Source organism: Scyliorhinus torazame, chromosome 26, assembly GCF_047496885.1.
Source record: "Scyliorhinus torazame isolate Kashiwa2021f chromosome 26, sScyTor2.1, whole genome shotgun sequence".
In the NCBI taxonomy this organism is placed as follows: Eukaryota; Metazoa; Chordata; class Chondrichthyes; order Carcharhiniformes; family Scyliorhinidae; genus Scyliorhinus; species Scyliorhinus torazame.
This window is the reverse complement of record NC_092732.1, coordinates 44458767-44473380: the sequence shown is the minus strand read 5'-3', so window position 1 is coordinate 44473380 and position 14614 is coordinate 44458767. Positions and strand designations below refer to the sequence as shown.

The following is a 14614-nucleotide window of genomic DNA, read 5'->3' as shown; positions in this document are numbered from 1 at the left end:
AGCACGGGGTTAGATACAGAGTAAAGCTCCCTCTACACTGTCCCATCAAACACTCCCAGGACAGGTACAGCACGGGGTTAGATACAGAGTAAAGCTCCCTCTACACTGTCCCCATCAAACACTCCCAGGACAGGTACAGCACGGGGTTAGATACAGAGTAAAGCTCCCTCTACACTGTCCCCATCAAACACTCCCAGGACAGGTACAGCACGGGGTTAGATAAAGAGTAAAGCTCCCTCTACACTGTCCCCATCAAACACTCCCAGGACAGGTACAGCACGGGGTTAGATACAGAGTAAAGCTCCCTCTACACTGTCCCCATCAAACACTCCCAGGACAGGTACAGCACGGGGTTAGATACAGAGTAAAGCTCCCTCTACACTGTCCCCATCAAACACTCCCAGGACAGGTACAGCACGGGGTTAGATACAGAGTAAATCTCCCTCTACACTGTCCCCATCAAACACTCCCAGGACAGGTACAGCACGGGGTTAGATACAGAGTAAAGCTCCCTCTACACTGTCCCCATCAAACACTCCCAGGACAGGTACAGCACGGGGTTAGATGCAGAGTAAAGCTCCCTCTACACTGTCCCCATCAAACACTCCCAGGACAGGTACAGCACGGGGTTAGATGCAGAGTAAAGCTCCCTCTACACTGTCCCCATCAAACACTCCCAGGACAGGTACAGCACGGGGGTAGATACAGAGTAAAGCTCCCTCTACGCTGTCCCCATCAAACACTCCCAGGACAGGTACAGCACGGGGTTAGATACAGAGTAAAGCTCCCTCACTGCCCCGTTAGAAAGTTCTGGGTTTTAAGCTTGACTGATGGAAGGGGAGAGTCTGTGTTGAGGTCTGGGGCAGCAGTAAATTTGAGTGGGAGATGGTGCCCTCATTGGAGGGTGTGCCGGCGACAGTATCCGGTCGTTCTGAGTGCTTACACCGTCTGTTTTCCCCCGCAGCATTACAGCTCGGTTATCAGCAGCTCCTCCGACGACCAAGATGCCATGCGCTCCTCGCTCAGCCAGTTCTTCCAGTTCACGTCCTCGCCGCATTTCTTTGAGCCCGTCGTCAGCTCCACGAGCAGAGTGCACGGGACGGGAAACAGGAGCAGCAGCAGCATCATCGCCAGTAGCGGACCTCGGGAGAGTCACCTCGGAGCTTCAACCCTCACCAGCGCGAGTGGCGTCAGCGGAAACGGCCTCAGCCACGGCTTAGATATCATCTCTTTAGACTAAGATTCCACAAACCAATAATGAGCAGAGATGGAGAATTGGGAGCACAAATGTAGACCACTTTCGAAAACTGATGTAAAACCACAAATCTGAATGCAGGGTAGAGTCAGCTGGTTGGAACGTGATTCCTCCACCTTCGCTGCCCTATGAGCAGGAAAGTGTTGGCCAGTAGGTTTCTACACTCGCCAGGCAACAAGACAGAGATGTGCTTGAGCCTGGTTCCCAGAGTAAACCTGTTAAAAACACAACAGGCAATTTGAGTCTTTTGGTGACCTGGCTCCTTGGGAGCCGAGGATCTGAACTGTGTCCGCGATCCGACGGCATTCAGTCTCTGAGGCGCGGTGCGTGCCTGGAGACGGCCCTTGTCTGAATCGGCAGTGCCCCGCCTGGCAATGCAGTCAGAGGGGAAACGGTGTGAAGATTGCGGCGGGGGGGGGGGGGGGGGGGGGGGAGTGACTGATGGGAGTTAGCTGCTCCGTAAACCAAAGGTGTTTTCACTCCTGGGTGAAGCTGTGCGGCGAACCAAAGATTAACACTAGAATTGACGGCACAGGAACAGGCCAACCATAAGGGGGAAAGGTTGACGGGAGTGAGATGGGCCGGCATGTCCTTGAGAGGAGTTTGGAGATGGCCTGCGGAGCCTGTGGGCAGCTTTTAAACTTTTCAATATTCGCGAAGAACCTTCATAAACTGCAAAAGGGGACGTGATGGATGCCCTCGCAAATCTCAGCTGAGTATTAATGTCTCCCACCCACCCTCAGAAGAGCCGAGCCCAGTGTTGGTCGCCTCCTTGAGGGGGGTACGGAGTGAAACCTTCCCTTGGTTCCAGTCCTGGGTGCTGGACGAGGAGAAGATTTCCGAAGGGGGCGACCCAGATTTTGAGCATCACAAACACCAGGGAAAGGAAACCTGGAGAAAGTTTAGGGAGTAAGTCCTGAACACGGTGGGGAATTCGAGATACGGTGGGAGGGGTTGTCACTTTTTTTAACAAATGTAACTTCAGTATATTTTATCACTGTTCAATCTTCCCTTTTTAAAAATAAGTATAAAGGAATATTCTGTACAGAGAAAGCAAATGATCTATTTTCAGTTGCAGCTATTTTGTAAATATATATTACGAAAAATCGTGTTTATAAAAAAAATAATAATTCCAAAGATGGTCCTCAGCGGGAGGACAGACTAGACTCAGACTCTCGCTGGGATACCCTCAGCGGGAGGACAGACTAGGCTGAGACTCTCGCCGGGATACCCTCAGCGGGAGGACAGACTAGGCTCAGACTCTCGCTGGGATACCCTCAGCGGGAGGACAGACTAGGCTCAGACTCTCGCCGGGATACCCTCAGCGGGAGGACAGACTAGGCTCAGACTCTCGCCGGGATACCCTCAGCGGGAGGACAGACTAGGCTCAGACTCTCGCTGGGATACCCTCAGCGGGAGGACAGACTAGGCTGAGACTCTCGGGCCGGGATACCCTCAGCGGGAGGACAGACGAGGCTCAGACTCTCTCGCCGGGATACCCTCAGCGGGAGGACAGACTAGGCTGAGACTCTCGCTGGGATACCCTCAGCGGGAGGACAGACTAGGCTGAGACTCTCGCCGGGATACCCTCAGCGGGAGGACAGACTAGGCTCAGACTCTCGCCGGGATACCCTCAGCGGGAGGACAGACTAGGCTCAGACTCTCGCGGGGATACCCTCAGCGGGAGGACAGACTAGGCTCAGACTCTCGCCGGGATACCCTCAGCGGGAGGACAGACTAGGCTGAGACTCTCGGGCCGGGATACCCTCAGCGGGAGGACAGACTAGGCTCAGACTCTCGCTGGGATACCCTCAGCGGGAGGACAGACTAGGCTCAGACTCTCGCTGGGATACCCTCAGCGGGAGGACAGACTAGACTCAGACTCTCGCTCGGATACCCTCAGCGGGAGGACAGACTAGACTCAGACTCTCTCGCCGGGATACCCTCAGCGGGAGGACAGACTAGGCTGAGACTCTCGGGCCGGGATACCCTCAGCGGGAGGACAGACTAGGCTCAGACTCTCGCTGGGATACCCTCAGCGGGAGGACAGACTAGGCTCAGACTCTCGGGCCGGGATACCCTCAGCGGGAGGACAGACTAAGCTCAGACTCTCGGGCTGGGATACCCTCAGCGGGAGGACAGACTAGGCTGAGACTCTCGCCGGGATACCCTCAGCGGGAGGACAGACTAGGCTCAGACTCTCGGGCCGGGATACCCTCAGCGGGAGGACAGACTAGGCTGAGACTCTCTCGCCGGGATACCCTCAGCGGGAGGACAGACTAGGCTCAGACTCTCGGGCTGGGATACCCTCAGCGGGAGGACAGACTAGGCTCAGACTCTCGCTGGGATACCCTCAGCGGGAGGACAGACTAGACTCAGACTCTCGCTCGGATACCCTCAGCGGGAGGACAGACTAGGCTCAGACTCTCGCCGGGATACCCTCAGCGGGAGGACAGACTAGGCTCAGACTCTCGGGCCGGGATACCCTCAGCGGGAGGACAGACTAAGCTCAGACTCTCGCTGGGATACCCTCAGCGGGAGGACAGACTAAGCTCAGACTCTCGCTGGGATACCCTCAGCGGGAGGACAGACTAAGCTCAGACTCTCGCTGGGATACCCTCAGCGGGAGGACAGACTAGGCTGAGACTCTCGCCGGGATACCCTCAGCGGGAGGACAGACTAGGCTCAGACTCTCGGGCCGGGATACCCTCAGCGGGAGGACAGACTAGGCTCAGACTCTCGGGCCGGGATACCCTCAGCGGGAGGACAGACTAGGCTCAGACTCTCGCCGGGATACCCTCAGCGGGAGGACAGACTAGGCTGAGACTCTCGCGCCTGTTACGGCCGGGATACCTTGTTATTCCTCCGTTTAATAATGCTGTTCTCTTCGAGTTCCTGTTCAGTGAATAAGCTACATTCTGCGACGCGGGGATGATGGCTTGTGTCTGTCGGATTCGGGGCAGACCCCTTCCTCCAAGAGATGGAAATGTGTGGGTTGGCAGGAAGGAGCGTTTTGGTCGCCACTGAACAGAATTCACGCTGTTTCAACCTGTATCAATCGTGTCGCAATTAAAGGCTGAGGAAATGAGCAAATGGCTGGCACTGTTATTTCATCAGCGTTGACTTGCTGTGAATGGTACAGCAGCAAGACAAATCGCGACAGGCGCCGTATTAACCAGCAAGCGGGGTGGGATGGGGGCAATTTGGTTAACCTGTGGGAGGATAGGAAATATTTTTACCGTTAATCACAGTGACACATCTCACCGTTGTGGGTGTCAATTATAAAGCCCGCATTGGTGGCCCAAATTTCCCTTAAATTCAACGCTGGCCTATCTCCTTATTTTAAATAAATTTAGAGTACCCAATTCTTTTTTTCCCCAGTTAAGGGGCAATTTTAGTGTGGGCAATCCACCTGCCCGGCACATCTTTTGGGTTGTGGGGGTGAAACCCACGCAGACACGGGGAGAATGTGCGAACTCCATACGGGCAGTGGCCCAGAGCCGGGATCGAACCTGGGACCTCGGTGCTGTGAGGCAGCAGTGCTAACCACTGTGCTGCCCTCGTGCCACCCTCAGCCAGTCAGGGGCGTAGCCTCAGGCAGTGGCCCGCGGCCCTCGATACCTGGCCTGTGGCCCTCGAAGCGTGGCCTGCGTGGAGCATTGTGAAAGCGCCGCCGCCCACAATTCGGTCGAGAATTCTTTGGCCGATCGCCAAGGGCCATTTCGGCGGTGTTTGAATCCAGCCCTGATCTCCCCAAGTACCCTGTACAGCTGGTGTAAAACTTCCCTACTTTTATATTCCACTTCCGGTGAAACAAACGTCAACATTCCAGTCGCCTTCCCCTTCACTTGCTGTACCTGAATACTTTGTCATCATTTCGATTGGACGGGTATAAAAGGCTGTTTAGAAAGGTTCGTTGTGTGTTCCTGTTTAAATTGCATCACCCCACGGTGGCACGGTGGTTAGCACTGCTGCCTCACGGCGCCGAGGTCCCAGGTTCGATCCCGGCCCCGGGTCACGGTCCGTGTGGAGTTTGCACATTCTCCCCGTGTCTGCGTGGGTTTCGCCCCCACAACCCAGAGAGGTGCAGGGGAGGTGGATTGGCCGCGCTACATCGCCCCTGAATTGGGTACTCTAAATTTGTGTAAAAAACGCACTCCAATTGCTTTGTACGTTCTTGCAGCCCGAGAACTCCACTCTTTACCAAGCAGGTAAAACTTGCCTCAGCCTGTGGGGCAGTGTTGTGTCAGACACGTTTCAGCATAACTGACTGCGAGAGGAGGGACACATCTACAGGATGAACATTGACTGAAGGATTGAACCGGAACTCAATGTGAAGACTGTGTCGTGGGTCAACGTTGTTTTCCTCAACGGGACTTGAATAACGAGAGATTAACTGACGGTTAAAGTGAGATGTAAAGTTCCATTACACAGCAGTTTCTGATTGGCTGAAAACGCCTCCGAAAGCTTCACATTCAAGAAAAAGTAATTTATTAAATTGAGAGAGTTTGACCGAAAAAAGCTAAAACACACAAATTGTTCAGACTTCCGCAGGCAGCGGTTAGAACTGTCCTCCCAGCTAGCGACCTGCCTCGCTGCACCTCACGTGACTGCCTCAGAGAGTGGGGGGGGGGGGGGGGTGTCTCCGACGGGCCGATCCTCAGACCCCTCCGCCTCCCCTTTTATTCGGCACCTCTTTCTCAATCCGGGTGGAGTTAATGTACGACTCCAGGATAAATATGGTCTCGTCCACTTGATTTTCACTCGAATCCAACCTGGAAAGGAAGAGCGATAAAAGTTAGGGTGCGACTCGCACGGCTGCTCCCAAGCCACTGCTCCTTGTCCATATATCATCCCAGTAAGAAGTCTTACAACACCAGGTTGAAAGTCCAACAGGTTTGTTTTAAATCACTAGCTTTCGGAGCACTGCTCTGCAGGTGTGATGCAACAGAGAGTTAAAGTACTTTTAAATTAAAACAATGTTTATTTATGAAAACCAGTTAACACTTTATAAACCCACAGGAAACATCTTAACAACTATCATCCCCAATAAATCCCCCAAAGAATACAGTACTCTATAAGTAACTCTTAATCTTTCCTCGCTACATCCATAAGACAAAAGACCCTTTTTAAACACCGAGATCAGGTTTAAATTCTCTTCTGAGAGCAGTTATCACTTTGAAATCACCCAAATGATCTGGAGACAGTCTTTAGACTGCAGAGAGAGATCCTTACCCAGCTGCTTGCTTTGCCTGCAGCTATCCAGCTCTCAAAACAAAACTAAAACACACCCTGTGGCTGCCTGCTCAAAAACGAAAGTGAAAGCCAGCCAGCCCAGCTCCACCCACTCTCTGATACCACTGCAGCTCTCTGACAACTACCCATTTCTTAAAGGTACATCCACTACAGCTATTTAATAAACACCCATTTCTTAAAGGCACATCCACTACAGCTATTTGATAAACACCCATTTCTTAAAGGTACATCCACTGCAGCTATTCGATAAACACCCATTTCTTAAAGGTACACCCACTACAGCTATTCGATAAACACTCATTTCTTAAAGGTACATCCACTACAGCTATTTAATAAACACCCATTTCTTAAAGGCACATCCACTACAGCTATTTGATAAACACCCATTTCTTAAAGGTACATCCACTACAGCTATTCGATAAACACCCATTTCTTAAAGGTACATCCACTGCAGCTATTCGATAAACACCCATTTCTTAAAGGTACTGTCACAGGACAGAACATTGGAACAGGCATCTTAAAGACAAAACGGTGCCAACTTATAAATGTTGTAGGTACTGTTTGCTGTAAGTCGAACATTGTAAAGTTAAGGACTGTCTATACACTGCACTTCCCCAACACATCTGCCAATTTCTCGTCCATAAATCCAATTTTCTATTGTTGAATCTGCTCTTTCAGTCAGATTCCAGATCACAACTCCCAGCGTAAAAGACAATCCTCAAGTTGCTCTGGCTCTATTGCCGGTTCCCTCAGGTGCAGAATGAGATTGAGTGTGGAGGTGTTGGGGGGGGGGATCAGTGCCGTTTTCAGTTGGATGACTCTTGGCTGCAGATGGGCACAGCACGTGGCCACCAACAGAAAGGACTGGACTCCATCTGCCCAACCCGGGTCCTCTCTCGGCCCACTCCCCTGCCCAGGACAGGTGCTCCCTCCCCTGCCCTATCACCCTCCATGGCGACTCACATGTTGACATTGTGCTTCAGAGTCTCCAGCTGCTGTTGCTCGGGAGCTGTGATCATCTCCTCAATCTCCTGAAGCTGTTGTTCCTCCGCTCCCGTCGCCTGCATCGACGCCATGATTGCTTCGATTCTCTGCGATTTCTCCAGCAGCCGCCTGGGGGCAGAAATTAAAACCTCATTCATTCCAGAGTCGCCCGGCTGCTGTGAACCCCAGCACCTTCCAGAAGAGGCAATTCAGCCCATCATCCCAGTACCTGCTCTCCTCGAGGCTGGGTCGGATTGTTCCGGCTATCATTCTCTCGAAGACCACCTGGATGAAATGGTCTGTCTCTGGCCCTATAACCAGCTCACCTGCTGCTGAAAACCTCAGTCAATTCCTTTGCTCCCTCCAGACGTGACGATTGCGACACATTCCCGGCCCCTCCCATTTTCTTTTTGTTTTAGAAATATTTTAATTCAAATGTTTACATATTTTCAACAAACCCCCCCCCTTACAGAAAAAAGAGAAACAAAGAACACATAAATAAACATCTTACAACGACATCACGAATTCCCCCAATATACAAACTCCCCATTAAGCAATAATAAACACAGTAGTAAACACAAAGTACCCCCCCCCCCCCCCCCCCCCCCCTCCCCGGTTGCTGCTGCTGCTGACCACCTCCTAACGCTCCGCTAGAAAGTCTAGGAACGGTTGCCACCGCCTGGAGAACCCTTGCACAGACCCTCTCAAGGCAAATTTTACCCTCTCCAGTTTAATGAACCCTGCCATGTCGCTGATCTAGGCTTCCACGCTCGGGGGCCTCGCATCCTTCCACTGTAGCAGAATCCTCCGCCGGGCTACCAGGGATGCAAAGGCCAGAATACCGGCCTCTTTCGCCTCCTGCACTCCCGGCTCGTCCGATACCCCAAATAGTCCGAGCCCCCAACTCGGCTTAACCCGGGTGTTCACCACCTTAGACACCATCCTCGCAATACCCCTCCAGAACCCATCCAGCGCAGGGCACGCCCAGAACATGTGGGTGTGATTTGCTGGGCTCCCCGAGCACCTCCCACATCTGTCTTCCACCCCAAAGAACCTGCTCAGCCTCGCCCCTGTCATATGCGCTCTGTGAAGAACCTTAAATTGGATCAGGCTAAGCCTGGCGCAAGAGGAGGAAGAATTAACCCTACCCAGGGCGTCCGCCCACGCACCCTTGTCTATCTCTTCCTCAAGCTCCTCCTCCCATTTACCCTTTAGCTCCTCCACCGAGGTCTCCTCCTCCTCCTGCATCTCCTGGTAGATCGCCGAGACCCTGCCCTCTCCAACCCACACCCCCGAGAGCACCCTATCCTGGATCCTGAGTGCTGGAAGCAGCGGGAACTCCCTCACCTGCTGTCTTACAAACGCCCTTACCTGCATGTACCTGAAGGCGTTTCCGGGGGAAGCCCGAAGTTTTCCTCCAGCGCCCCTAGGCTCGCAAACGTCCCATCTACAAACGGGTCCCCCATCCTTCTAATTCCTGCCCTGTGCCAGCTCAGGAACCCTCCATCCATTCTCCCCGGGACGAACCGATGGTTCACATTCCAAGTTATCAGCCGGATCGGGGGGCTTCCCCCACCCCCCCCCTGCCGATTAGCCATCCCCTTTTCTAGGCCAGCCACGTGCCCGCGCCTCTCGCACTCTCCATCCCCCCCAGCGGCAGACCCCCACCCCGACTCTCTCTCCGAGCTCCAGCTCCCCTTTGGCCAATGAAGCAGCAACCCCCCCCCAAAGCTAGGTCCCCGCCTAGCTGCGTTGCTCCCTCCATAGCACTCCCGTAAGTCAGCTGACTCCTGCTGACCCCGGCCACTCCATCGACCCCCCAGTGTGGTCGTCTCCCCCCACCCTCCTGTCGATCAGCGGGTGCTCCTCTCCAACACCGCCCTTCCCCCCCACCCGCCCCCGGCCCCGCCCCCTTCCTTCCCTAGCGGGGGGGAAAAAGCCCGCGCTTTCCATCAAACCGGCCCCGCCCTTTCTGGCGCATCTCCCTTTTGCGGCCTAATCCCAGCTCCCCCACCTCGGGCCTCCCATCTCCCCTCCCCCCAACAGGGCCCCGTCCTTCCAACCACCGACGCCCACACTCTCACCAAACCCCCACTTCGAACCACTTCACCCCACCCCACCCAGCAACCAAGGAAACAATACAGAACAGAACATCCCCCAAAGCACAGTAACCACAGTAGCCCCCGGGACCGTCCCTTTTCTTCCCACGTCCTGAATGATCTGTTGAGCTGCTCGCAGAAAAATACCTTTCACTGTACCTCGGTACACGTGACAATAAACAAATCCAATCCAATCCAATCCTTTTTGAAGAAGACTGTCTGCTAACATCACAGTGTCCAACCCTGTGTGACAATCCTCCAGTCAGGCACTGCTGGAGAAATGGGGCGTCATTGGGTCTCCCACAGGGAGGCCATGAACCCGAGATGAAATGTGAGAGATTGAGAAGACAGGACAGGAGAAATGATTTGTAAAGCTGCAGGTTCCGTCGCCGGGCTAGTGATCGAGGCAGAAGGTGTCAGCATTTAGGATTAGATGAGACTGAAGGCTGGGGGGACAGACCAAGTAGGATTGGTGACAACCGCGGACTCCGGTGCTGGGACAGCACGGACAGGTTGGGCTGTCATTGTACCGTCTGGGAATGTCCATCAGGCCGCCATGTTTGATTAAAGAACCCACTTTCACTTTTCAGTGAATCGCCAACTCCCAGCAGAGTCAGGCTCCCCGACGGGACGCAGCAAAGCAATAGCAAGTTGGTGAGAAAACCCTCAGGTGATTGGTCGGTGCAGGTGAACTTTCCCCTCCATTGTACCATCGCAGACTGTCCGTCGGCACGGTGACACACCCTATCCTCCCGATGGCCGCCTGCAGCCCCTCAACAAGGAGACGAGGAGGCCCGCGAGGCCCCAGTCACCCATTTACTCCATTTCCTACTCGCCCACTCCAGCCCTCTGGGTCATCGGCTACTCAGCTTGGTAACCAGCTGACCGACGGCCCCTTCACCCTCCCTGACCCCAGCCGCAGGACACCCCTCCAAACCCCAGGGGGCGCTCGCTGGTCGTCACTCACTTGTTTTCACGGGTTTCGTATTCTCGACGATCGATCAGATTGACCACAGTCTGAAATCATAAAACACCGACCATAAAACACAGACCATAAAACACAGGCCATAAAACACAGACCATAAAACACAGACCATAAAACACAGACCATAAAACACCGACCATAAAACACAGACCATAAAACACCGACCATAAAACACAGACCATAAAACACAGACCATAAAACACAGACCATAAAACACAGACCATAAAACACAGACCATAAAACACAGACCATAAAACACAGACCATAAAACACAGACCATAAAACACCGACCATAAAACACCGACCATAAAACACCGACCATAGAACACGGACCATAAAACGCAGACCATAAAACACGGACCACAAAACACCGACCATAAAACATGGACCATAAAACACAGACCATAAAACACAGACCATAAAACACCGACCATAAAACACCGACCATAAAACACGGAACATAAAGCACAGACCATAAAACACAGACCATAAAACATGGACCATAAAACACCAACCATAAAACACAGACCATAAAACACCGACCATAAAACACGGACCACAAAACACCGACCATAAAACATGGACCATAAAACACAGACCATAAAACACAGACCATAAAACACCGACCATAAAACACCGACCATAAAACACAGACCATAAAACACAGACCATAAAACACAGACCATAAAACACCGACCATAAAACACCGACCATAAAACATGGACCCGATCACAGTGCAGCCAGAGGAGTGGACATTACAGGGATTGCAACGTACTGGAACTACCTTCTCAATCACCCGGGAGTGAGTTACAGACTGGAATCTAATCGAGGGGTTCGGGGTGGTTTATATATAGAATAACAGATACCCGGGAGTGAGTTACAGACTGGAATCTAATCGAGGGGTTCGGGGTGGTTTATATATAGAATAACAGATACCGGGGAGTGAGTTACAGACTGGAATCTAATCGAGGGGTTCGGGGTGGTTTATATATAGAATAACAGATACCCGGGAGTGAGTTACAGACTGCAATCTAATCGAGGGGTTCGGGGTGGTTTATATATAGAATAACAGATACCCGGGAGTGAGTTACAGACTGGAATCTAATCGAGGGGTTCGGGGTGGTTTATATACAGAATAACAGATACCCGGGAGTGAGTTATTGGAATCTAATCGAGGGGTTCGGGGTGGTTTATATACAGAATAACAGATACCCGGGTGTGAGTTACAGACTGGAATCTAATCGAGGGGTTCGGGGTGGTTTATATATAGAATAACAGATACCCGGGAGTGAGTTACAGACTGGAATCTAATCGAGGGGTTCGGGGTGGTTTATATATAGAATAACAGATACCCGGGAGTGAGTTACAGACTGGAATCTAAACGAGGGGTTTGGGGTGGTTTATATATAGAATAACAGATACCCGGGAGTGAGTTACAGACTGGAATCTAATCGAGGGGTTCGGGGTGGTTTATATATAGAATAACAGATACCCGGGAGTGAGTTACAGACCGGAATCTAAACGAGGGGTTTGGGGTGGTTTATATATAGAATAACAGATACCCGGGAGTGAGTTACAGACTGGAATCTAATCGAGGGGTTCGGCGTGGTTTATATATAGAATAACAGATACCCGGGAGTGAGTTACAGACTGGAATCTAATCGAGGGGTTCGGGGTGGTTTATATATAGAATAACAGATACCCGGGAGTGAGTTACAGACTGGAATCTAATCGAGGGGTTCGGGGTGGTTTATATATAGAATAACAGATACCGGGGAGTGAGTTACAGACTGGAATCTAATCGAGGGGTTCGGGGTGGTTTATATATAGAATAACAGATACCCGGGAGTGAGTTACAGACTGGAATCTAATCGAGGGGTTCGGGGTGGTTTATATATAGAATAACAGATACCCGGGAGTGAGTTACAGACTGGAATCTAATCGAGGGGTTCGGAGTGGTTTATATATAGAATAACAGATACGCGGGAGTGAGTTACAGACTGGAATCTGATCGAGGGGTTCGGGGTGGTTTATATATAGAATAACAGATACGCGGGAGTGAGTTACAGACTGGAATCTGATCGAGGGGTTCGGGGTGGTTTATATACAGAATAACAGATACCCCGGAGTGAGTTACAGACTGGAATCTAATCGAGGGGTTCGGGGTGGTTTATATACAGAATAACAGATACCCGGGAATGAGTTACAGACTGGAATCTAATCGAGGGCTTCAGGGTGGTTTATATATAGAATAACAGATACCCAGGAGTGAGTTACAGACTGGAATCTAATCGAGGGGTTCAGGGTGGTTTCTATATAGAATAACAGATACCCGGGAGTGAGTTACAGACTGGAATCTAATCGAGGGTTTCGGGGTGGTTTATATATAGAATAACAGATACCCGGGAGTGAGTTACAGACTGCAATCTAATCGAGGGGTTCGGGGTGGTTTATATATAGAATAACAGATACCCGGGAGTGAGTTACAGACTGGAATCTAATCGAGGGGTTCGGGGTGGTTTATATACAGAATAACAGATACCCGGGAATGAGTTACAGACTGGAATCTAATCGAGGGGTTCAGGGTGGTTTATATATAGAATAACAGATACCCGGGAGTGAGTTACAGACTGCAATCTAATCGAGGGGTTCGGGGTGGATTATACATAGAATAACAGATACCCGGGAGTGAGTTACGGACTGGAATCTAATCGAGGGGTTCGGGGTGGTTTATATATAGAATAACAGATACCCGGGAGTGAGTTACAGACTGGAATCTAATCGAGGGGTTCGGGGTGGTTTATATATAGAACAGATACCCGGGAGTGAGTTACAGACTGGAATCTAATCGAGGGGTTCGGGGTGGTTTATATATAGAATAACAGATACCCGGGAGTGAGTTACAGACTGGAATCTAATCGAGGGGTTCAGGATGGTTTATTTATAGAATAACAGATACACGGGAGTGAGTTACAGACTGGAATCTAAACGAGGGGTTCGGGATGGTTTATATATAGAATAACAGATACCCGGGAGTGAGTTACTGACTGGAATCTAATCGAGGGGTTCGGGATGGTTTATATAGAGAATGCCAGATACCCGGGAGTGAGTTACAGACTGGAATCTAATCGAGGGGTTCGGGGTGTTTTATATATAGAATAACAGATACCCGGGAGTGAGTTACAGACTGGAATCTAATCGAGGGGTTCGGGGTGGTTTATATATAGAATAACAGATACCCGGGAGTGAGTTACAGACTGGAATCTAATCGAGGGGTTCGGGGTGGTTTATATATAGAATAACAGATACCCGGGAGTGAGTTACAGACTGGAATCTAATCGAGGGGTTCGTGGTGGTTTATATATAGAATAACAGATACCCGGGAGTGAGTTACAGACTGGAATCTAATCGAGGGGTTCGGGGTGGTTTATATATAGAATAACAGATACCCGGGAGTGAGTTACAGACTGGAATCTAATCGAGGGGTTCGGGGTGGTTTATATATAGAATAACAGATACCCGGGAGTGAGTTACAGATTGGAATCTAATCGAGGGGTTCGGGGTGGTTTATATACAGAATAACAGATACCCGGGAGTGAGTTACAGACTGGAATCTAATCGAGGGGTTCGGGGTGGTTTATATATAGAATAACAGATACCCGGGAGTGAGTTACAGACTGGAATCTAATCGAGGGGTTCGGGGTGGTTTATGTATAGAATAACAGATACCCGGGAGTGAGTTACAGACTGGAATCTAAACGAGGGGTTCGGGATGGTTTATATATAGAATAACAGATACCCGGGAGTGAGTTACTGACTGGAATCTAATCGAGGGGTTCGGGATGGTTTATATAGAGAATGACAGATACCCGGGAGTGAGGTACAGACTGGAATCTAATCGAGGGGTTTGGGGTGGTTTATATATAGAATAACAGATACCCGGGAGTGAGTTACAGACTGGAATCTAATCGAGGGGTTCGTGGTGGTTTATATATAGAATAACAGATACCCGGGAGTGAGTTACAGACTGGAATC

General features: G+C 51.1%; 1 protein-coding gene and 1 long non-coding RNA gene across 2 annotated transcripts in view; one reads left to right on the top strand and one right to left on the bottom strand.

The window, feature by feature from the left end:
- The first annotated feature begins 1668 nt into the window (after window positions 1–1668).
- Window positions 1669–4348, top strand: LOC140403028 (uncharacterized). Its single transcript, XR_011938215.1, has 2 exons — window positions 1669–3266; window positions 4075–4348. It is a non-coding gene; the product is annotated as an uncharacterized lncRNA (long non-coding RNA).
- Window positions 4349–5729: 1381 nt separating this feature from the next.
- Window positions 5730–14614, bottom strand: part of LOC140402900 (DNA-directed RNA polymerase III subunit RPC3-like) — a gene marked incomplete at its 5' end in the record, with an annotated part of 131308 nt that continues 122423 nt past the window's right edge. Inside the window, 3 exons of the mRNA XM_072490528.1 lie at window positions 5730–6030; window positions 7475–7624; window positions 10562–10611. Of these exons, the coding sequence (XP_072346629.1) occupies window positions 5916–6030; window positions 7475–7624; window positions 10562–10611 (315 nt within the window). The remainder of the gene's footprint in view (window positions 6031–7474; window positions 7625–10561; window positions 10612–14614) is intronic.